Below are 24,352 nucleotides of genomic sequence, written 5' to 3'. Positions count from 1 at the left end.
CCCAGTTTCTTGGGAGGCCGAGGTGGGATAATCACTTGAACCCAGGAGATGGAGGTTGTGGTGACCTGAGATAGTACCACTGCACTATAGCCTGGGTGAGAGAGTGAGACCTTGTCTCAAAAAGAAAAATTAAAATAAAATAAATAAAATAAAATGGAAATGAGTTCCTTTTACAGAATTGAGAAAGAATTCAGGGAGTTAGTGCAAGTTTTTCTGCTTATCTAACACTGCATACCAAGCAACTCCAATATAGTGATGATAAAAAAGTCACTAGCCTGGGCACGGTGGCTCATGCCTGTAAGCCCAGCACTTTGGGAGGCCAAGGCGGGCAGATCACAAGGCCAGGAGATCAAGACCATCCTGGCTAACATGGTGAAAGCCCATCTCTACTAAACATACAAAAACTTAGCCGAGCGTGGTGGCGGGCACCTGTAGTCGAGATCATGCCACTGCACCCCACCCTGGGTAACAGAGCCAGACTCCGTCTCAAAAACAAAACAAAAAAAACCCCAGCACTTTTGGAGGCCGAGGCAGGTGAATCACGAGGTCAGGAGTTCAAGACCAGCCTCATCAACATGGTGAAACACCACCTATACTAAAAATACAGAAAATTAGCCGGGTGTGGTGGTGGTGCATGCCTGTAATCCCAGCTACTCAGGAGGCTGAGGCAGGAGAATCGCTTGAACCCAGGAAGCAGAGGTTGCGGTGAGCCAAGATCACGCCATAACACTCCAGCCTCCTGGGTGACAGAGCGAGACTCCACCTCAAAAAAAAAAAAAAAAAGTCACTATCTTTCATGGTTCTGGGGTTTGACTCAGTCCAGCCTGGCAGTTCTTCCTGAAGATCTGTCATGTACTTGCAGACAGTGGCTGGGGCTGGAATCACGTTGAAGTCTTCCTCGCTCACATATCTGCTAGTTGGCGTTGGCTGTTGTCTTCAACTTCTGCTGGGGCTATTTGCCAGAATATCTGCACATGGCCCCTCTGTGGCTTGGGCTTCCTCTCAATATGGCAGCTATGATCTAAGGGAAATGTCCCAAGAGAGCAAGCCAAGTGGGAGTTCAGTTTTGATGACTTAACTTTGGAATTAACACAGTGTGACATCTCTTTCTATTCACTACAGGGAGTCACTGAAGCCAGCTCATATTCAAGGAGAGGCATCATAGACTCCACCTCCAATGGGAGGGATGTCAAATAAAATGCTTAGAAAGTGTGGCACGCAATTATCACTCAATGAATGTAGACACCGTCTATTATGATTGTTTCTTGTGGATGATGTTACATACTGGGTTATTGATGTTATAGACTGTGTTATTGTGACAAGGAAGAGGAACAAGCATTGAAGGAAGAAAAGTAAAGCAAGTCTTTTTTTATTTTTTGAGACAGAGTCTCACTCTGTCACCCAGGCTGGAGTGCAGTGGCACGATCTCAGCTCACTTGCAAGCTCAGCCTCCCGAGTAGCTGGGATTACAGGCGTCCGCCACCATGCCCGGCTAATTTTTTGTATTTTTAGTAGAGACGGGGCTTCACCGTGTTAGCCAGGATGGTCTCGATCTCCTGACCTCATGATCCGCCCACCTCGGCCTCCCAAAGTGCTGGAATTACAGGCATGAGCCACCGGGCCCGGCCCAAGTAAAGCAAGTCTTTAAAGGATCGCCAGTCAGATAATCAAGCTGTGGAGGACATTCCAAGTGAAAGGCCTGGAGATTTCATGTTCTGGGAACTCTGAGCTGACCAGGAAGCCTGGGATAGACCATGGGAGATGGGGTCTGGTCCTGGAAGACACTGGATGCCAGGCAGAGGCACTTGAATCTGAGGATAGAGTGTGATGTACCAGGAGTGGTGGCTCACACCTGTAATTCTAGCATTTTGGGAGGCTGAGGCAGATGGATTCTTTGAGGTCAGGAGTTCCAGACCACCCTGGGCCACATGGTGAAACCCCATCTCTACTAAAATTTTAAAAAATTAGCCAGGCATGGTGGCACACGCCTGTAGACCCAGCTATTTGGGAGGCTGAGGTGGGAGGATTGTTTGCGCCCAGGAGGTGGAGGTTGCAGTAAGCCGTCATTGCACTGCTGCCCTCCAGCCGGGGCAACAAAGGGAGATGGTGTCTCAAAAAAAAAGAGAGCGACAGGGTGTGATGCAAGGTTTGGCAGCTCGTGGCTATAGTCTCAGCTACTTGGGAGGCTGAGGTGACGGTATTGCTTGAGGCCAGGAGTTTGGGAACAGCATGGGCACCACAGCCAGACCTCATCTCCAAAATACAAAAAGAAATTAGGCTGGACAAAATTAGGCAGGACAGCTCACACCTGTAATCCCAAGACTTTGGGAGGCTGAAGTAGGAGAAGAGCTTGAAGCCAGGAGTTCAAAATCAGCTTGGGCAACATAGTGAGACCTCATCTCTACCAAAAAAAAAAAAAAAAAAAAAAACCACACACACATACACAAAAACAAAAAAATTAGCGAGGTGCTATAGTTTGTGCCTGTAGTCCCAGATACTCAGGACCTCATTTGGAAAAGGAAATATGTGAGAGCCATAGGTTTTTTGGTTTTTTAGACGGAGTCTCACTGTTGTCACTTAGGCTGGAGTGCAGTGGCATGATCTTGGCTCACTACAACCTCTGCCTCCCAGGTTCAAGCGATTCTCCTGCCTCAGCTTCCTGATTAGCTGGGATTACAGGCACCTGCCACCACACCTGGCTAATTTTTATACTTTTAGTAGAGACGGGTTTTTGCCATGTTGACCAGGCTGGTCTTGAACTCCTGACCTCAGGTGATCCACCTGCCTCAGCCTCTCAAAGTGCTGGAATAAGAGGCGAGAGCCACCATGCCCGGCCTTGAGTTTTTTTTTTTGTTTTTGAACAGGGTCTCACTCTGTTGTTCAGGCTTTGAAGTGCAGTGGTGCAATCTTGGTTCACTGCAGCCTCAACCTCTCAGGCTCAAGTGATCCTCCCACTTCAGCTCCCCAAGTATCTGGGACTACAGGCGCTCACCACCACACCCAGCTATTTTGTGTGTGTGTGCGTGTGCGTGTGTGAGACGGAGTTTTGCTCTTTTCACCCAGGCTGGAGTGCAATGGCACGATCTCGGCTCACCGCAACCTCTGCCTCCTGGGTTCAAGCGATTCCTCTGCCTCAGCCTCCCAAGTAGCTGGGATTACAGGTATGGGGTTTCTCCATTTTGGTCAGGATGGTCTTGAACTCCTGACCTCCTGATCCGCCTACCTTGGCCTCCCAAAGTGCTGGGATTACAGGCGGGAGCCACAGTGACTGGCCAAGACCCTCTTTTTTCTGTTGTTTTGAGACGAAGTCTCACTCTCGTCCCCCAGGCTGGAGTGTAGTGGTGTGATCTCGGCTCACTGCAACCTCTGCCTTCCCGGGTTCAAGCGATTCTCCTGCCTCAGCCTCTCAAGTAGCTGGGACGACAGGCGCCTGCCACCAGGCCTGGTTAATTTTTGTATTTTTAGTAGAGATGGGGTTTTACCATGTTGGCCAGGCTGGTCTAGAACTCCTGACCTCAGGTGTTCCACCCGCTTCAGCCTCCCAAAGTGCTGGGATTACAGGCGTGAGTCACTGCACCCAGCCAACCCTGTTTCTTAACAAAACCCTCAAAAACATGATACTGGGGATCTTGAGCAGGTCAATGTGGAACCCTGGACTCTCTCCAACTCCCATGTGAGCTTCATGCTGCTAGGATGGGGACCCAGCACTGAGTTCACACAAATTCAGACTGTTGTTAGAAGTAACATTTGTAGCCTGTAATCCCAGCACTTTGGGAGGCTGAGGTGGGTGGATAACCTTAGGTCAGGAGTTCAAGATCAGCCTGGCCAACTAGGTGAAACCTCGTCTCTACTAAAAATATAAAACTTAGCTGGGAGTGGTGGCACATGCCTATAATTCCAGCTACTCGGGAAGCTGAGGCAGAATTGCTTAAACCTGGGAGGCAGAGGTTGCAGTGAGCCGAGATCGCACCACTGCACTCCAGCCTAGGCGACAGAGCGAGACTCTATCTCCAGAAAAAAAAGAAAGAAAGAAAGAAAAGAAATAACATTTACAGGCCACACGTTGTGACTGGTGGCTTTTACCTATAATCCTAGCATTTGGGGAGGCCAAGGCAGGAGACCACTTCAGCTCAGGACTTCAAGACCCACCTCCCCTGACCCCCGGTGTCTATAAAAAGTCAAAGAAGGTGGAGTGCAATGGCTCACACCTATAATCCCAGAACTTTGAGAGGACAAGGCGGGCGGATCATGAGGTCAGGAGATCGAGACCATCCTGGCTAACACGGGGAAACCCTGTCTTTATTAAAAATGCAAAAAGTTAGCCAGGTGTAGTGGAACGTGCTTGTAGTCCCAGATACTTGGGAGGATGAGGCAGAATAATTTATTGAACCCGGGAGGTGGAGATTGCAGGGAGCCAAGATCACGCCACCACACTCCAGCCTGGGAGACAAAGCAAGATTCTGCCTCAAAAAAAAAAGGAAAAAAAAAAAAAATTAGCTGGGCAGGGTGGCGGGTGCCTATAATCCCAGCTACTCAGGAGTTTGAGGCAGGAGAATCACTTGAGCCAGTGAGGCAAAGGTTGCAGTGAGCCGAGATCCAGCCATTGCACTCTAGCCTGGGCGATAGAGCAAGGCTCAGTCTCAAAAAATAAATTAATTAATTAATTTAAAAAAAAAAAATAGAAAAGAAAAAAAAGAAATACAAAATTAGCCAGATGTGCTCACTTGAACCCATGAGGTGGAGGTTGCAGTGAGCTGAGGTGCCACTGCAACACAGCCTGAGCAACAGAGCAAGTCTCTATCTCAAAAGAAAAATAAAGTTTTTAAGTCAAATAACAAAATAATAATAACAACAGGATGAGGGTTGGATAGATGGTGTCTCTTGGGTGGAGACCAAACCTCCTCCCGAATGCCTCCTCTCACTGCCCTGCTCTTGGGCCTTTTTTTTTTTTTTTTTTTTCCGAGACGGAGTCTTGCTCTGTTACCAGGCTGGAGCACAGTGGCGCGATCTCAGCTCACAGAAACCTTCACCTCCCAGGTTCAAGTGATCCTGCTGCCTCAGCCACCAGAGTAGCTGTGACTACAGGCGCCCGCCACCACACCCAGCTAATTTTTGTATTTTTGGTAGAGATGGGGTTTCATCATGTTGGCCAGGATAGTCTCCATCTCTTGACCTCATGATCCACCCACCTCAGCTTCCCAAACTGCTGGGATTACAGGCGTAAGCCACGGCGCCTGGCCTCTTGGGTCTTCTTGAAGCCAGGTCTCCCATTTCTAGGCCTCTACACGTGCCCACTGCCTGAAACCCCCTCCATCCTCCAGTCACTTATTCCACTGCATTCACCCCGCAGACCTCTGCCAATTGGTTCCTCAGGCTCTGAGGGCCCCAGATCAGAGCTGGGTCCCCCATCATGCATTCCCAGGCACTCTAGCCTCCACTGTCCAAGGGCAGTTCTGGGATTCTGGCTGGCTGGGGCAGTGCTGGCTTCTGTGTCCAACACTGTATTTGCATGGAGTGGAGAAATGCTCTGTTTTGGGTTGAATAGTCTCCCCCAATTCGTATGTTCAAGTCCTAACCCCCAGGACGTCAAAATGTGACTGTTTGGAGAAAGTGTGTTGAAAGGAGTAAGTAAAATGAGTTCATATTTGTGAGCTCTAATCCAATGACTATAAGAAATTAGGACACGGCCGGGCGCAGTGGCTCAAGCCTGTAATCCCAGCACTTTGGGAGGCCGAGACGGGCGGATCACAAGGTCGGGAGATCGAGACCATCTTGGCTAATACGATGAAACCCAGTCTCTACTAAAAAATACAAAAAACTGGCCGGGCGCGGTGGCTCAAGCCTGTAATCCCAGCACTTTGGGAGGCCGAGACGGGCGGATCACGAGGTCAGGAGATCGAGACCATCCTGGCGAACACGGTGAAACCCTGTCTCTACTAAAAAGTACAAAAAACTAGCCGGGCGAGGTGGCGGGCGCCTGTGGTCCCAGCTACTCAGGAGGCTGAGGCAGGAGAATGGCGTAAGTCCGGGAGGCGGAGCTTGCAGTGAGCCGAGATCGCGCCACTGCACTCCAGCCCGGGCGACAGAGCGAGACTCCGTCTCAAAAAAAAAAAAAAAAAAATACAAAAAACTAGCCGGGCGAGGTGGTGGGCACCTGTAGTCCCAGCTACTCGGGAGGCTGAGGCAGGAGAATGGCGTAAGCCCAGGAGGCGGAGCTAGCAGTGAGCTGAGATCCAGCCACTGCACTCCAGCCTGGGCAACAGAGCGAGACGCCATCTCAAAAAAGAAAAAAAAAAAGAAATTAGGACACTTGGCCAGGCACTGTGACTCATGCCTATAATCTCAACAATTTGACACTTTGGGAGGCTGTGGCAGGAGGATCCTTTGGGCACGGATTTGAGACCAAACTGTGCAACAGAGCAAGACCCCATCTCTATAAAAAAAAAAATTTTTTTTTTGAGATGGAGTCTCGCTCTGTCGCCCAGGTTGGAGTGCAATGGCACGATCTTGGCTCATTGCAACCCCTGCCTCCCAAGTTCAAGCAGTTCCGCCTCAGCCTCCCGAGTAGCTGGGATTACAGGTGTTTGCCACCACTCCCAGCTAATTTATTTTTAGTAGAGATAGGGTTTCGCCATGGTGGCCAGGCTGATCTCAAACTTCTGACCTCAAGTGTTCTGCCTGCCTCGGCCTCCCAAAGTGCTGGGATTACAGGCGTGAGCCACCATGTCCGGCGCCCCCCCAATTTTTTTTTTTTTTTTTTTTTTCTTACTGAGTCTCTATCGTGCAGGTTGGAGTGCAGTGGCGTGATCTTGGCTCACTGCAACCTCCAACTCCCGGGTTCAAGCTATTCTCCTGCCTCAGCCTCCCGAGTATGTGGGACCTGGGTGACAGAGTGAGCCTCCGTCTCAAGAAAAAAAAAAAAAAAAAAAGAACTCTGTGGGGGCCAGGTGTGGCTCATGCTTGTAATCCCAGCACTTGGGAGGCCGAGGTGGGCAGAACACCTGGGCTCAGGAGTTCAAAACCACCCTGGGCAACATGGTGAAACCTCATCTCTACTAAAATGCCAAATGCCAAAAACTTAGCCAGGCATGGAAGTGCGCATCTGTGATCCCAGCTACTTGGGAGGCTGAGGCAGGAGAATCGCTAGAGCCTGGGAGGCGGAGGTTTCAGTGAGCCAAGATCATGCCACTGCACTCCAGCCTGGGTGACAGAGTGAGACTCCGTCTCAAGAACACAACATAGTGTTAGCCTCCCAAAGTGCTAGGCCTCCTGTCACATAGGGAGACCTCATCTCTACAAAATAAAAAAGCTGCCGGGCACAGTGGCTCGTGCCTGTAATCCCAGCACTTTGGGAGGCTGAGGTGGGAGGATCACGAGGTCAGGAGATGGAGACTAACCTGGCTAACACCGTGAAACCCCCTCTCTGGCTGGGCGCGGTGGCTCACACTTGTAATCCCAGCACTTTAGGAGGCCAAGGCAGGTGGATCACAAGGCCAGGAGATCAAGACCATCCTGGCTAACCCAGTGAAACCCCGTCTCTATTGAAAATACAAAAAAGGCCGGGCGCGGTGGCTCAAGCCTGTAATCCCAGCACTTTGGGAGGCCGAGACGGGCGGATCACGAGGTCAGGAGATCGAGACCATCCTGGCTAACACAATGAAACCCCGTCTCCACTAAAAATACAAAAAAATTAGCCGGGCGTGGTGGCGGGCGCCTGTAGTCCCAGCTACTCGGGAGGCTGAGGCAGGAGAATGGCGGGAACCCGGGAGGCGGAGCTTGCAGTGAGCCGAGATCGCGCCACTGCACTCCAGCCTGGGCGACAGAGCGAGACTCCGCCTCAAAAAAAAAAAAAAAAAAGAAAATACAAAAAAAAATTAGCCGGGCGCGGTGGCGGGCGCCTGTAGTCCCAGCTACTAGGGAGGCTGAGGCAGGGGAATGGCGTGAATCTGGGAGGCAGAGCTTGCAGTGAGCCGAGATTGCGCCACTGCACTCCAGCCTGGGTGACAGAGCGAGACTCCGTCTCAAAAAAAAAAGAAACCCTGTCTCTACTAACAAAATACAAAAAAGTTAGCTGCGCATGGTGGTGGGCGCCTGTAGTCCCAGCTACTTGGGAGGCTGAGGCAGGAGAATGGCTGAACCCAGGAGGCGGAGCTTGCAGTGAGCAGAGATTGTGCCACTGCACTCCAGCGTGGGCTATAGAATGAGAATCCGTCTCAAAAAAAAAAAAAAAAAAAAGAAAGAAAAAAACTTAGCTGAGCATAGTGAGCATAGTGATACATGCCTGCAGTGCTAGCTACTTGAAGGCTGAGGAAGGAGGGTCACTTGACCTCAGGAGTTCGAGGGTGCAGTAAGTCAAGACTGCAACACTGCACTCCATCCTGGGCAACGAAGCAAGACTCTGTCTCAAAAGAGAGCAGGGCAGGCACAGTGGGCCACACCTGTAATCCCAAGCACTTTAGGAGGCTGAGATGGGAGGATCGCTTGAGTCCAGGAAATTGAGAGACCAGTCTGGGCAACAGGGCGATCCCATCTCTGCCAATTATTTATTTATTTATTTTTTTTGAGGCTGAGTGTCGCACGGTCACTCAGGTTGGAGTGCAGCGGGGCTATCTCGGCTCAATGCAAGCTCCGCCTCCTGGGTTCACGCCATTCTCCTGCCTCAGCCTCCAGAGTAGCTGGGACTACAGGCGCCCGCCACCAAGCCGGGCTAATTTTTTTGTATTTTTAGTAGAGACCGTGTTAGCCAGGATGGTCTCTACCTCCTGACCTCGTGATCCGCCCACTTCAGCCTCCGAAAGTGCTGGCATTACAGGTGTGAGCCACCACACCCCGCCATTTTTTTTTTTTTTTTTTTTTTGAGACGGAGTCTGGCTCTGTTGCCCAGGCTGGAGTGCAGTGGCCGGATCTCAGCTCACTGCAAGCCCCGCCTCCCGGGTTCACGCCATTCTCCCGCCTCAGCCTCCCGAGTAGCTGGGACTACAGGTGCCCGCCACCTCGCCCGGCTAATTTTTTTTGTATTTTAGTAGAGACGGGGTTTCACCGTGTTAGCCAGGATGGTCTCGATCTCCTGAACTCGTGAGCCGCCCGTCTCGGCCTCCCAAAGTGCTGGGATTACAGGCTTGAGCCACCGCGCCCGGCCCATTTTTTTTTTTTTAATTGGCTGCGCCTGGTGGCATACCTGTAGTTCCACTTACTCACAGGGCTGAGGTGGGAAGATCCTGTGTGCCCAGGCATTCCAGGCTTCAATGAGCCAAGATCACATGACAACACTTTGACCTGGGTGACAGCAATCCTGTTTCAGAAAACAAAAACAGACTGGGTGCAGTGGCTTACACTTATAATCCCAGCACATCGGGAGTCTGAGGCAAGTGGGTCACTTGAGGTCAGGAGTTTCAGACCAGCCTGGCAAACATGATGAAACCCTGTCACTACTAAAAATACAAAAATTAGCCGGGCATGGTATTCGGGAGCTGTTCGGGAGGCTGAGGTGGGAGAATCGCTTGAACATGGGAGGTGGGGATTGCAGTGACCTAAGACTGTGCCACTGCACTCCAGCCTGGGTGACAGAATGAGACTCTGTCTCAAACAAAACAAAACAAAAACAGCACCAAAGAAAGAACATCTGAAAAGCTTCCATCTCAACCTGCCTCAAATCACTGGTGGGCTTATCTGGGCCTTCTAGGTCCTTCTGGAGAGAATGCAGCTTGTTCCAAACATTAATGCGCAGATATGCTTTTTTTTTTTTTTTTTTTTTGAGACATGGTCTTGCTCTGTCGCCCATGCTGGAGCCTACCTAAACCTCCAGAAAAGCTGGGACTGCAGCCATACTCCACCCTGCCCGTCAAGATTTTTGTTTGGTTTGTTACCTTTATTTTTTCTTATCTTCCCCCATGCGGCCCAGCCAATTTTTTTTTTTTTTTTTTGAGACAGAGTTTCGCTCTTGTTACCCTATGTTGTCCAGGCTGGTCAAGATCCTCCTGACTCGGCCTTCCAAAGCACTAGGATTACACGTATGAGCCCCTGTGCCCAGTCACATCATGTATTTTACATATTAGAATAAATCGGACAAGTATGGTGGCTCACACCTTGAGGGGCCGCGGCAGGCAGATCACTTGAACCCAGGACTACAAGACCATCCTGGGCAACATGGTGAAACCTCGTCTCTACAAAAAATACAAAAATTAGTTGGGCATCGTGGCATGTGCCTGGAATCTGAGCTACTCAGGAGACTAAGGTGGGAGAATTGCTTGAATCCAGGGGGCCGAGGTTGCAGTGAGCTGAGATTGCACCACTGCACTCCAGCTTGGGTGACAGAGTGACATTCTTTCTCAAAAAAATCTTAAAAACATAAAAATAGGCCATGTGCGGTGGCTCACACCTGTAATCCCAGCACTTTGGGAGGCCGAAGCAGGCGGATCACGAGGTCAGAAGATTGAGACCACCATGGCTAACATGGTGAAACCCCGTCTCTACTAAAAATACAAAAAATGAGCCAGGCATGGTGGCGCGCCCCTGTAGTCCCAGCTACTAGAGAGGCTGAGGCAGGAGAATCACTTGAACCTGGGAGGCGGAGGTTGCAGTGAGCTAAGATTGCACCAATGCACTGCAACCTGGGTGACAGACCGAGACTGTCTCAAGAAAGAAAATTTTTCAAAAAATTTTAAATTAAACATATAACTAAAAAAAGGTCAGTGCAGTGGCTCGCCTATAATCCCAGCACTTTGGGAGGCTGAGGTGGGCAGATCACCTGAGGTCAGGAGGTAGAGAACAGCCTGACCAACATATAGTGAAACCTTGTCTCTACTAAAAAATACAAAATTTAGGTGGGACGCAGTGGCTCACACCTATAATCCCAGCACTTTGGGAGGCTGAGGCGGGCAGAATGTCTAAGGTCAGCAGTTTAAGACCAGTCTGGCCAACGTGGTGAAACCCCGTCTCTACTAAAAATGCAAGAAAACTGGCTGGGCGCGGTGGCTCATACCTGTAATCCTAGCACTTTGGGAGGCCGAGACGGGCGGATCGCAAGGTCAAGAGATCAAGACCATCCTGGCCAATATGGTGAAACCCCGTCTCTACTAAAAATACAAAAATTAGCTGAGCATGGTGGCGCGTGCCTGTGGTCACAGCTACGTGGGAGGCTGAGGGAGGAGAATCGATTGAACCCGGGACACAGAGGTTGCAGTGAGCCAAGATTGCATCACTGCACTCCAGCCTGGTGAGAAAGCGAGACTGTCTCAAAAAAAAAAAGAAAGAAAAGAAAATCAGCCGGGTGTGGTGGCATGTGCCTGTAATCCCAGCTACTCGGGAGGCTGAGGCAGGAGAATGGCATGAACCAGGGAGGTGGAGGTTGCAGTGAGCCGAGATCGTGCCATGGTACTCCAGCCTGGGCAACAGGAGACTCTGTCTCAAGAAAAAAGAAATTAGTTGGGCATGGCACATGCCTATAGTCCCGGCTACTTGGGAAACTGAGGCAGGAGAACTGCTTGAACCTGGAAGGCAGAGGTTGCAGTGAGCTGAGATTGCCCCATTCTACTCCAGCCTGGGTGACTGAGACTCCCGTCTCTCAAAAAAAGTAAATAAAATAAAATAAATAAATAAAATTTAAAAACACAAAAAAATCAAACCACATAAAATCAATCAACCAACACCCATTCTGTTTAAGGTTCCAAAAGGCAATAGCTGGACCCGGCTGCAAAGCACACTCCCACCTCACCTCTGTCTCAAAAGTACATCCCCTACGTGCGGTTCTCCTTAAAAAACTTTAATGTCTGGGTTGGGAAGGCAGGTAGAGCGAGTAGAGGCAGCTGCTAGAGGCTGGTTGCTGACTCCAGGCCACGTTCCAGGAAATATCGGTGGGAAGTACGGGGACGGGCTTGGGACCCTTCATTGAGGAAGTAGGATGTGATCTTCCTGAGTCCCTCCTGATCCTCGGGTGTTGAGTCCTCCCTGTGGGAGAGAGGTGATAACAGTGACCACTTCCACGGGGAGCAACCATCTCAGGCAGGGCTGAACCCTGGCCTCCCTCTTTCCTTCCCGATAGCACCCCCAGGACATCCATGACACCCACCATATAACATCTTCCGCCTCTTTCTCCAGGATGGTCTGAGCTGTGCGCCAGCTGAACCGGACAAACTGGGGGAAGCCAAACACAGGCTCCACGTGCTCCTTCAACCACGCTTTTGTCTTGGGATCTGGGGTAGGGTGGGCAATGGTGACAGTCCATAACATTCAAGCTCCTTGTTACTCTTTTTTTTTTCTTTGAGATGGAGTCTCACTCTGTCCCCAAGCTGGAGTGCAGTGGCGCCATCTCAGCTCATTGCAACTTCCGCCTCCCGGGTTCAAGCAATTCTCCCGCCTCAGCCTCCCAAGTAGCTGGGATTACAGGCACACGCCACCGTACCCAGCAAAATTCTGTATTTTTAGTAGTGATGAGGTTTCACCATGTTGGCCAGGATGGTCTCAATCGCTTGACCTCGTGATCTAACCACCTCGGCCTCCCAAAGTGCTGGGATTACAGGGGTGAGTCACCGCGCCTGGCCTCCTTGCCACTCTTCTAACGCTTCCTCCGGAGTACCTGGGGCACCTCCTATTGTCTGAGGCACCTTCTTGCCACAGGATCTTTACCTGGCCAAGAACTGCTCAAAGGGCAGTGCAGGGAGACTGCCTCTGAGACATCTCCTTGACCTCCAAGAACAAGTGATTAAACATTTTTATTTTATTTATTTATTTATTATTATTTTTTTGAGACGGAGTCTCGCTCTGTCGCCCGGGCTGGAGTGCAGTGGCCGGATCTCGGCTCACTGCAAGCTCCGCCTCCCGGGTTCACGCCATTCTCCTGCCTCAGCCTCCCGAGTAGCTGGGACTACAGGCGCCCGCCACCTCGCCCAGCTAGTTTTTTGTATTTTTTAGTAGAGACGGGGTTTCACCCGGTTAGCCAGGATGGTCTCGATCTCCTGACCTTGTGATCCGCCCGCCTCGGCCTCGCAAAGTGCTGGGATTACAGGCTTGAGCCACCGCGCCCGGCCTATTTTATTTATTTATTTATTGTTTGAGATGGAGTCTTGCTCTGTCGCCCAGGCTGGAGTGCAGTGGTGTGATCTCAACTCACTGCAACCTCCGCCTTCCAGGTTCAAGTGATTCTCCTGCCTCAGCCTCCCAAGTAGCTGGGACTACAGCCATCCACCACCATACCTGGCTAATTTTTGTATTTTTAGTAGAGATGGGGTTTCACAGTATCAGACAGTCAGGCTGGTCTCAAACTCCTGACCTCAGGTGATCCACCCACTTCAGCCTCCCAAAGTGCTGGGATTACAGGTGTGAGCCACCATGCCCAGTCTTTTTATTTTTTTTGAGATAGGGTCTCGCTCTATTACCTAGGCTGGAGTGTAGTGGCATGATCGCAGCTCAATGCAACCTCTGCCTCCCAGGCTCAAGCCATCCGCCCACCTCAGCCTCCCAAGTAGCTGGGACTACAGGTGTGCACCACCACACCTGGCTAATTTTTGTATCTTTTGTAGAGATGGGGTTTTGCCATATTGCCCAGGCTGGTCTTGAATTCCTGAGTTCACATGATCTACCTGCCTCTGTCTCTTAAAATGCTAGGATTACAGGCATAAGCCACCTCACCCAGCCTGTCATTAAACATTATTATTGTTATTATTTTGAGACGGAGTTCCGCTCGTTTCCCAGGCTGAAGTGCAATCGTGTGATCTCAGCTCACTGCAACCTCCACCTCCCAGGTTCAAGCAATTCTCCTGCCTCAGCCTCCCGAGTCGCTGGGATTACGGGCGTGTGCCACTATGTCCAGCTAATTTTGTATTTTTAGTAGAGATGGGGTTTCACCATGTTGGTCAGGCTGGTCTCGAACTCCTGAACTCAAGGGATCCACCCGCCTCAGCCTCCCAAAGTGCTGGGATTACAGGTGTGAGCCACCACGCCCGGCTAACATTTTTTTTTTTTGACATAAGCTCTCACCTTGTCACCCAGGCTGGAGTGCAGTGACATAATCATAGCTCACTGCAGCCTCAAACTCCTGGGCTCAAGCAACCCACCCACCTTAGCCTGCGTAGCTGGGACTGCAGGTGGGCCCCACTATAACTGGCTAATTTTTTAAATTTTTTATAGAGATGGGGATCTCGCTATGTTGCCCAGGTTGGTCTTGAACTCAAGGATTCAAGCGGTTTTCCTACCTCAGTTTCCCAAAGTGCTGTGGTTACAGGCATGAGCCACCACGCCTGGTCCCCTTCCCCTTAACAAAGGGGCAGATGCCCACCGTGGGTCTCAGTTCATCACTGGGGCTCCAGAGAGACAGTAAAGTGGGAAGTGGGGAAGACAGCAGCAATCCTATGGCCTGGAACCCAGCTCCGTCACTCACTGGCTGTGTGGCCATGAACAAATGGCACCACTGTCTAACACTTGGCCTCTTTCGCTGTGGAGTAGGGTGACCAGAACAATTTAGAAAACCTCCAGCCAGGCATAGTAGTTCACACCTGTAATCCTAGCTGTTTGGAAATCCAAGGCAGGAGGATCACTTAAGCCCAGGAGTTCAAGACCAGGCTGGGCAACATAGGGAGATCCCATCTCTTTAAAAAAATAAGGAAAAAAGGGCCAGGGGTGGTGGCTTATGGCTGTAATCCCAGCACTTTGACAGACCAAGGTGGGAGGACTGCCTGACTCCAGGAGTTTGATACCAGCCTGGGCAACATGACAAGACCCCTTTTTTTTTTTTTTTTTTTTTGAGACAGAGTCTCGCTTAGTCGCCCAGGCTGGAGTGCAATGGCGCGATCTCGGCTCACTGCAAGCTCCGCCTCCCGGGTTCACGCCATTCTCCTGCCTCAGCCTCCCGAGTAGCTGGGACTACAGGCGCCCGCCGCCTCGCCCGGCTAATTTTTTGCATTTTTTTTTTAGTAGAGACGGGGTTTCACCATGTTAGCCAGGATGGTTTCGATCTCCTGACCTCGTGATCTGCCCGCCTCGGCCTCCCAAAGTGCTGGGATTACAGGCGTGAGCCACCGTGCCCGGCCAAGACCCCATTTTTATAAAAACAAAAATAGGCTGGGCGCGGTGGCTCACGCCTGTAATCCCAGCACTTTGGGAGGCTGAGTCGGGCAGATCACCTGAGGTCGGGAGTTCAAGACCAGCCTGACCAACCTGGAGAAACCTCGTCTCTACTAAAAATACAAAATTAGCCGGGCGTGGTGGCGCGTGCCTGTAATCCCAGCTACTCGCGAGGCTGACGCAGGAGAATCATTTGAAGCCAGGAGGTGGAGGTTGCGGTGAGATCGCACCATTGCACTCCAGCCTGGGCAGCAAGAGCAAAACTCTGTCTCAAAAAATAAATAAAAATATGGCCGGGCGCGGTGGCTCAAGCCTGTAATCCCAGCACTTTGGGAGGCCGAGGCGGGCGGATCACAAGGTCAGGAGATCGAGACCATCCTGGCTAACATGGTGAAACCCCGTCTCTACTAAAAACACAAAAAACTAGCCGGGCGAGGTGGCGGGCGCCTGTAGTCCCAGCTACTTGGGAGGCTGAGGCAAGAGAATGGCGTAAACCCAGGAGGTGGAGCTTGCAGTGAGCCGAGATCGCGCCACTGCACTCCAGCCTGGGCGACAGAGCAAGACTCCATCTCAAAAAAAAAAAATAAATAAATAAATAAATAAATAAATAAATAAATAAAAATAAAAAATAGAAACAAAAAATAAGCAAAATAAAATGATAAACGACAGAAAGGAAGAAAAGAAAACCTCAGAAGTGTGCTCAGCTCTGGCCATTTCAACATTAGTACCATGGTCACTGTCTGCTCACCATTGGGGTAGCCTGAGCCATAATCAGTATCCGAGTCCTGCAGTTTCTCCACGAACTTCCATTTCTTCACGGCCTGGTCCCGGGCCACCTGTGGGCAAGACAGCCACCTGGAATCTCCCTCCTCCCCCGTGGTGGCCATGCCTGGCCCTTATATAGTGGGATGCTGGAAGCCGGCGATGGCTAGTAGGGTACTGACCTTGGCACAGATGCTGGCAGCACTAACCACTGGGTAGAGGGCATCTGCTTTGGCCTTGACCGTCACCTCAATCCCGGGAAAACTTTGCTGCAGCCGCGCCTGGTATGTCTCTGGCATCCCTACAGTGTCCACAAACACCTGCCACGGCAACAAACACATATTAATTGAACAAACAATGTACCAATGCTCTAGCCTCACAGCCCTGGCACGTTCTTCCTGCTACCCAGAATCCTCTTCTCACAGCCCGTCCCCAGGCTCAATCAATCAGGGATTTCAACTCAAACATCTCCTCCCAGGCCAGGCAACGTTGTTCACGCCTGTGATCCCAGCACTTTGGGAGGTTGAGGCGGGAGGATCGCCCTGGGAGTTTGAGACCAGGCTTGGCAACACAGTGAGACCCCATCTTTACAAAAACATAAAATAAATACAATAAAATAAAACAAAGAAAAAAAAATCACCTCCTGAAGAGGCTTCCTCTGATCATGCTGCATCTGCTCTACACTTATTTAGCACCTACTGCATGCCAGATACTGTTCTAGGAACTGAGGTGGCAGAAAACACTAGAAAAAAAAGTGGTAGAGTGCGTTGGCACACGCCTGTAATCCCAACTTTAGGAAGCCAAAGCGGGAGGATCACTTGAGGGTAGGTGTTCGAGACCAACCTAGACAACATATGGAGACCATGTTTCTACAAAAAATAAAAAATTAGCTAGGTGTAGTGGTGAATAAAGGCTTGAAGGAGGTGAGGAACTAAACCGTGCAGAGATCTGGGGAAGAGGGCTCTAGGTGTAAGAACAGCCAGTACAAAGGCCCTGAGCTGGGACCAGGTCCATGATGCTGGGCCCTTGCACGGGGGTCTATGGCTACAGCACCGAAGAGAGGGGTCAAGAGCTGCTGGGGGAAAGTGGTATCTCCACAGCAGTACTGTTTTCAGAAACCACCTTTATTTTTTGTTTACCAGCTAAACATTTTTCTGCCCAGGCTAGGCCCTGAACCCCCACGGGCAGGTCCCTTGTCTATCTATGCCAGTTACTGCATCGCCAGCTCTGCATTTGGACCTGATCCTCAGGTCCCTCCTCAGCAAGGCCTACCTTGCTATAATTCCTTTCTTTCTTCATCTTGTAGAGATGGGGTCTTGCTATGTTGCCCAGGCTAGTCTGGAACTCCTGGCCTCAACCAATTTGCTCACCTCAGCTTCCCAAAGTGCTGGGATTACAGGCATAAGCCACCACACCCAGCATACAATTCCTACATCGAGGTTATTTTGCCTTGTTATTCTCTCAAAATGGTCCGTTCTTTCACTGAGAGCATTCGAGGCAATGCTGATTTATGTTTTTCTCTGGTAATTTAATGTAATTCTCCCCCACTCGACTGTAAATTTTTCTGATTTAATTTCCACTGTGATCGGAAAACTAAATGTTGAGATGTGCATTTTTTTTTTTTTTTTTTTTGAGACGGAGTCTCGCTCTGTTGCCTAGGCTGGAGTGCAGTGGCGCGATCTCGGCTCACTACAAACTCCACCTCCCAGGTTCACGCCATTCTCCTGCCTCAGCCTCCCGAATAGCTGGGACTACAGGCACCTGCCACCACGCCCAGCTAATTTTTTGTATTTTTAGTAGAGACGGGGTTTCACAGTGTTAGCCAGGATGGTCTCCATCTCCTGACCTCGTGATCCGCCCGTCTGGGCCTCCCAAAGTGCTGAGATTACAGGTGTGAGCCACAGGAGATGTGCATTTCAAAAAGACTACCTTCTGTTGCTGCATGGGGAACAGATTGGAGGGAACAGGAGGGTGGGGGATGAGAGACGATGCTTAGCAGGTGTCCAGGGTGTGGGGGGTGTCCTGGGCTAGGACAGAGGTAGCAGGGAGACACATGTGGGATTTGTTCTGCAGACTGAGCCTTTAGGATGAGGGAGAGATTAGATGGAGATGGGACTAGGGGCTACACTGTGGTCCTCAGTGTGGCACACATTTAGGGCAGAAACAGGAGCACGAAATCAGCAGTAGCAAGGAATATGCCTGAGGCACTCCAGACGTATCTGATGCTGAATCTGCCCACTGCATGTTTTTGCCCACATTTACTTCTTTTATTTTTATTTTTTGCTGTGTCCCCCAGGCTGGAGTGCAATGGCACGATCTCAGCTCACTACAACCTCCGCCTCCTGGGTTCAAGCGATTTCGGTAGAGACAGGGTTTCATCATGTTGGCCAGGATGGTCTTCAACTCCTGACCTTAGGTGATTTGCCTGCCTCAGCCTCCCAAAGCACTGGGATTACAGCCTTGAGCCACCGTGCCTAGCCTCCTATTTTTAGTTTATTTTTATTTATTATTATTTTTTGAGACAGAGTCTCACTCTGTTGCCCAGGTTGGAGTGCAATGGCACAATCTTGGCTCACTGCAACTTCTGCCTCCTGTGTTCAAGCGATTCTCCTGCTTCAGCCTCCTGAGTAGCTAGGATTACAGGCGCCCACCACCACGTCCAGCTAATTTTTGTATTTTTAGTAGAGACGGGGTTTCACCATGTTGGTCAGGCTGGTCTCGAACTCTTGACCTCTAGTGATCTACCCGCTGCGGCCTCCCAAAGTGCTGCGATTATAGGCGTGAGCCACTGGGCCTGGCCTCCATTTTTATTTTTGGGTTGGGGGGGTCTTTCTTTGTCACCCAAGATGGAGTGCTGTGGCATGATCATGGCTCACTGCAGTCTAGAACTCCTGTTTTGTCGCCAGTTTATCCTGCGATGACCAAATGGGGACAACTCAACACTTAACTCACCTGGGTGACGTTCACGCCCTGGTCCAATGCATACTGTATAAGCCCAGTGGCTGTATCATGTGACAGGGAGTTCAGGTTGTACTTGACTCTGTGGTGGGGAACAGAGCCCAGTTAACCTCATTCTAGGAAGAAAGCCCAGTCAGCCCATGCTGGCTGCCCCTCTCCCACAGCCCCCCCCGGGTACCCCTCACCGCCCAAGCATGCTGATAGAGATGAGGTTTGGAGATAGCACGTCCAGCGCCCAGCCGACAAAGTCCCTGTTCTCCTCCATTTTCGCAAAGAGCCTTTCCCGCTCGCTCTCCAATAGGGTCTTTGAGTCTGGAAGGAGGTTTGGAAGAGAAGTGGAACAGCTGCTTCTCCCAGTTCCTGTCCTCCCCTTTCAGTTCTCACCTGCCCCTGCACATACTCGGGAATCCCTTCCCCAGACGCACACCTCGGGCTCACCTGCCACTTTCAGGGCCTCCAGATCTGCCAGGTGGGACAGGGGACAATAACAGATGGCGTAGACCATGGGGCCTGGGGAGAAGGGGTGTCAGTTTTCTCGCAGCCGGGGTCCAATCACTGAGCCCGTGAAAGTTGCCATCCATCCCTGTTCTACCATCACTGCTTCTTTGGGTGCCATCACCACGACCACATCCCCTCCCCTGGTGCGGTGCAATCCCGACTCCCGTTTCCCTCATCCCCCGTACCACGCCCCTCCCCTCCCTGGCCCTAGGTGCGCACCCAGGACGGGGCCCCTGCCCGCCTCATCGACGCCCAGGACGCAAGGCTCCTTGCGGCACGCCGCGGGCACAGGCGAACTCAGGCGACAGCGGCCCGTGTTGTCTCTCTCCAGCTCGCTGAGATCCATGCCGCCTCGGCCGCCGCCACCAGCTGCAAGAACTAACACCGCGGGAGCGGGTCTCGGCGCGCGTTTTCCGCGGGCCTTGCAGTGGCGCCTGTTTCCGGCCAATCCGCGGGCAGAACACGCCCCTGTCGCTCCCACGGCCGTGGGCGCTTACGCAGCCGACGCCGACGCCGCTGCCGTGCGCCCTTCTGGGAATTGTAGTCCCGAAGGACTGTGGCCGAACACTCAGCGTGGGGAATTCGGTGGACCGGGTCACTTTGCAAGCTCTGCTTCACGGTCTCTGGGGCCCCGCCTGCGTTGGCCGGTGGGAAAAAGGGGAAATAAAAGGGAAACTGAGACGCAGCTTCGAAGACCCAACCTAATGGGGAACTAAGGGTCAAATATCACCCCTGTCCCAGGACACGGGTCCCCGCATCACTGCGTCCCCGACTTCCACCTGGATTCAGGCCCTGTACTCGCAGTCCCTTCTTCTTTTTTTTTTTTTTTTTTTGAGACGGAGTCTGGCTGTGTCTCCCAGGCTGGAGTGCAGTGGCGTGATCTCGGCTCACTGCAAGCTCCGCCTCCCGGGTTCACGCCATTCTCCCGCCTCAGCCTCCCAAGTAGCTGAGACTACAGGCGCCCGCCACCACGCCCGGCTAGTTTTTTGTATTTTTAGTAGAGACGGGGTTTCACCATGTTAGCCAGGATAGTCTCGATCTCCTGACCTCGTGATCCACCCGCCTCGGCCTCCCAAAGTGCTGGGATTACAGGCTTGAGCCACCGCGCCCGGCCTGCAGTCCCTTCTTCTGTACACATTCTAAGTCCCCTGAACCAGGTAGCCCCGCTTCCACTAAACTCAGGCTTTTGGATTTGGAGTCCCCAAACTCCCTCTCTTGGTTGCTGCCTTCAGCCCACCCCCACTCCCTGCAGGATCTGTGCTTCCTACCCTCTCTCTCATTCAGGCCAAGCCTTCCCCACCCCCATTGGAGATCACAGACCTCAGTGGACTCCTGCTCAGGGTCTGTGCCCACTATATAGAAGCTCATTCCTCCTAACTTAGAATAAACGTCCCCACCCCCACCCCGACACCCCCCCCTTTTTTTTTTTAGACAGGGTCTCTCTCTGTTGCCCAGGCTGGAGTGCAGTGGTGTGATATTGGCTCACTGCAACCTCCACCTCCTGGGCTGACGCGACCCTCCCACCTCCGTCTCCCAAGCAGCTGGACTACAGGTGCACACCACACCACCATGCCCAACTATTTTTGGTATTTTTTGTAGAGACGGGGTCTCACTATGTTGCCCAGACTGGCTTCAAACTCCTGGGCTCAAGTGATCTGGCCGCCTCCGCCTCCCAAAGTGTTGGGATTACAAGCCTGAGCCACAGTGCCTGGCCTCCACACTTCTTCTATTCCCTGGACTCACTGGGGCTTATGTCCTCTGCCTGTGGGTTCCCGCCCCTTACCAGGCTCATGCCCCTTCCTCAGGGTCCTAGTTCATTGTCTTTTTATCTCCTTTTATTCCTCTGCGCCTCCCCCTCCACTTTTTTTTTTTTTTTTTTTTTTTTAAGACAGGGTGTTACTCTGTTTCCCAGGCTGGATAGCAGTGTAGCGATCTCGGCTCACTGTAACCTTTGCCTCCCAGGCTCAAGCGATCCTCCCTCCCCATCCTACCGAGTAGCTGGGACCACAGGCATGTGCCGCCACGCTCGTCTAATTTTAAAAATTTTCATGGAGAGATGATCTCAACTATATTGCCCAGACTGGTCTTGAACTCCTGGACTCAAGAGATGCGCCTGTCTTGGCCTCCCAAAATGCTGGAATTACAGGGGTGAGTCCTAGCGCCCAGCGCCCCCTCCATATTTCTGCCTTTCTCCCTAGATATCAGCGGGGCTCTCGGCTCCTGACTCAGCTTCCGCCTAACCATATCAGTCTCAAGTCACTCAAGACTTGGAGCCCCAGTTCTCCCTTCCCCAAATTCACTTCATACCCGCCACGCACCGCACGTCCTCCCTCCGCGCCCACCCTGGGCCCCGCGGCTTGCCCCGGCCCGGCGTCCTCTGGGCCCCTCTCTCACTCGGGCTCAGAGCCTCCAGTCGCAGTCGAAGGGCTTGCAGGATGGACAATCCCGTTGCCGGCAGGGTCCTAACTGGATCAGGTTCTCCGGGTCCATGAAAACTGGGCCTGGCGCTGTGCCGACTACCTCGCGGCTGCGCTCCTGCTTGCCCAGGTCGCAGAGACACCGCCACTTTCCCCACGGGCCAAGGATTGAGTCCTCGACTTCTAGAGAAGGAGGGCAGAGGTGAAGACCTACGTGGAGGCGGCCTACTCCCAATCTCCTCCCCCAGAGAGGAAGAAAGATAAAGATACTAACAAATAAGAGAAGCGCATATTCGCTAGACTCTGCCTCTATGCCAGACACTCCCCCGTAGACTATTTCATTTAATTTTTTTTTTTTTTTTTTTTTTTTTGGAGACAGGGTCTCGCTCTGTCGCCCAGGCTGGAGTGCAGTGGCACAGTCACAGCTCACTGCAGCCTCAACTTCCTGGGCTCAAGCAATCCTCCTACCTTAGCCTCCCAAGTAGCTAGGACTACAGGCACATGCCACCATGCCTGGCTAATTTTTTGCAGAGACGGTGCTTCACCATGTTGCCCAGGCTGGTCTGGAACTCCTGGGCTCAAGTGATACTCCCATCTCAGCCTCCCAAAGTGCTGGGATTACAGGTGTGAGCCGGCCACCATGTCTGGCCTCATTTAATCTTTCCATGAGTCTCAGGTGGGAAAACCAAGAGACAGCAAGCCAACCTTCCAAGCTCATACACAGGGTAAGTGGCTCAGAGGAACTACAACCTGACACTTTCAGGCTGTGCCAGCCTGCACAGTTGTGAGTGTCCTATAACATCCTTGGTGCCTGCCATCTGATGCTGACTTCTGTCTTCAGGGGTGTGACCATGGCCCTGAAGCAGGCACAATGCCAATTGACCAGCAGGGCTATCAAGTGATAAATGGCATAATTGACAGAATGAAGGTAAGTAAATCTCCTGGTGCTGCGCTAGCATATACAAACCAAATTTTTATGATCAGGTTTATTTTTTATTTTTTATTTTTATTTTTATTTTTTGAGACAGGATCTCGCTCTGTTACCCAGGTTGGAATGTAAGGGCGTAATCATGGCTCACTGCAGCCTCAAATTCCTTGGCACAAATGGTCCTCCTGTATCAGCCTCTTGAGTAGCTGGGACAGGCTCATGCCACCATGGCAGGCTAATTTATTTTTTGTTTTTATTTATTTATTTATTTTTGTAGAGAAGGGGGTCTCTCCATGTTGCCTAGGCTGGTCTTGAACTCCTGGGCTCAAGCAGTCCTTCGGCCTGGGCCTCCCAAAGTGCTAGGCCATCAGGTCAGGCTAATTTTAAAATCTTTTTTGTAGAGATGGAGTCTTGCTATGTGGGCCAGGCTAGACTGGTCTCTGAGACCAAGGGATCCTCCCACCTCAGCCTCCCAAAGTGCTTGGGTTACAGGTGTGAGCTACCTCGCCGGCCACTATGATCACTTCAAACGGCTCTTTACTGAATCTGCCCCTTTCCCCTATGAGACAGATCTTATCCCAACTCCGATCTTTTTTTTTTTCTTTTTCTTTTTTTTTTTTGAGACGGAGTCTCGCTCTGTCGCCCAGGCTGGAGTGCAGTGGCCAGATCTCAGCTCACTGCAAGCTCCGCCTCCTGGGTTTACGCCATTCTCCCGCCTCAGCCTCCCAAGTAGCTGGGACTACAGGCGCCCGCCACCTCGCCCGGCTAGTTTTTTTGTGTTTTTCAGTAGAGACGGGGTTTCACCATGTTAGCCAGGATGGTCTCGATCTCCTGACCTCGTGATCCGCCCGTCTCGGCCTCCCAAAGTGCTGGGATTACAGGCTTGAGCCATCGCGCCAGGCCTCCAAGTCCGATCTTATCCCAACTCGCGGCTCACCAAGATCTGACACCTGCTACCCTCCCACACCCACTCTGCCACATCTCACCGACCTCTTCCCATTTCTCCTTTAGGCCTTTTCACCTTGGCACTTGCTATTCCCTCTTTCTTGGACATTCTTTCCCCAAATCTTTCCATTTGGGGTTTTCGCTTGTCGTTCTCGCTGCACTGGTCACGGGTCTTCTGCAACCGGACCCTCTCTGACTTCCCAAGCTTGCCCGCCCCCTTCTTGCTCTGCTTCTGCCCTTCCTGGCACCTATCCCCGAGTGACAGCTTCAATGTCCTACCCACACCCTCTTCCCCTGGGAGCTGCTTTAAAGCAGTATCTATTTCAACGTATCCAAGAGTAAACCGAGCCTCAGAGAACAGTAACCAGCCCAAGGGGACGCCTCCAGTGCAGAGCTGGGTGGAGATTTGCAGCCCGCGGAGGAAGGTCCCTTTGCAGCCAGCAGGAGAAGTAGGGCAACGGGGAGCCTATGGACATCGTCACCCCCGCCGCCTGAGGTTACCCTTTAGATGCTGCAGCCTCAGCTGCTCCCAGGTGTCACCTTCGCCCTGCTGGCCGAAGTACTGATAGTCCTGGTAGACCTGGGCAGGGGTCGCCAGCGGCAGGAGTAGCAGAGGCGCCAGCAGCAGCGCCGCCGGGGTCCGGGCCATGCCCGACTCCAACGGCACCCAGCGCGCTCGCAGGGAGAGTTGTGCGCGGAGTCTGCGGCGGCCGCATTACCCCCGCGAGCCGGTGCAGTGGTCCCGGCCGAAGGCAACACGTCTCCCCCCGGCTCCCGCAGGCGCATG

At 51.8% G+C, this 24,352-nt stretch overlaps 2 protein-coding genes across 3 annotated transcripts; both read right to left on the bottom strand.

Annotated features, from left to right (window-relative positions):
• Nucleotides 1-11,740: 11,740 nt before the first annotated feature.
• RNASEH2A (ribonuclease H2 subunit A) lies at nucleotides 11,741-19,739 on the bottom strand. Of its 2 annotated transcripts, XM_005588148.5 has the most exons (8): nucleotides 19,495-19,739; nucleotides 19,216-19,287; nucleotides 18,963-19,089; nucleotides 18,772-18,859; nucleotides 16,002-16,139; nucleotides 15,806-15,893; nucleotides 12,068-12,191; nucleotides 11,741-11,946 (listed from the first exon to the last, which is right to left on the bottom strand). In XM_005588148.5, exons 1-8 carry the CDS (start codon nucleotides 19,619-19,621, stop codon nucleotides 11,808-11,810), a joined length of 903 nt encoding a protein of 300 aa, XP_005588205.2. In that variant the 5' UTR covers nucleotides 19,622-19,739; the 3' UTR covers nucleotides 11,741-11,807. The 2 variants fall into 2 exon arrangements, with proteins under 2 accessions (XP_005588205.2, XP_045236145.2); XM_045380210.3 differs by lacking the exon at nucleotides 19,216-19,287.
• Nucleotides 19,495-24,288, bottom strand: THSD8 (thrombospondin type 1 domain containing 8). Its single transcript, XM_045380212.3, has 3 exons — nucleotides 24,067-24,288; nucleotides 21,670-21,875; nucleotides 19,495-19,910 (listed from the first exon to the last, which is right to left on the bottom strand). The coding sequence occupies exons 1-2, from the start codon at nucleotides 24,212-24,214 to the stop codon at nucleotides 21,676-21,678; spliced, it is 348 nt and encodes a 115-aa protein (XP_045236147.1). The 5' UTR covers nucleotides 24,215-24,288; the 3' UTR covers nucleotides 19,495-19,910; nucleotides 21,670-21,675.
• Between the last annotated feature and the right edge of the window lie 64 nt (nucleotides 24,289-24,352).

This window comes from Macaca fascicularis, chromosome 19 (genome assembly GCF_037993035.2).
Source record: "Macaca fascicularis isolate 582-1 chromosome 19, T2T-MFA8v1.1".
Lineage (NCBI taxonomy): Eukaryota > Metazoa > Chordata > Mammalia > Primates > Cercopithecidae > Macaca > Macaca fascicularis.
The sequence above is the reverse complement of the archived record's forward strand: the minus strand, read 5'-3'. Positions and strand labels throughout refer to the sequence as shown.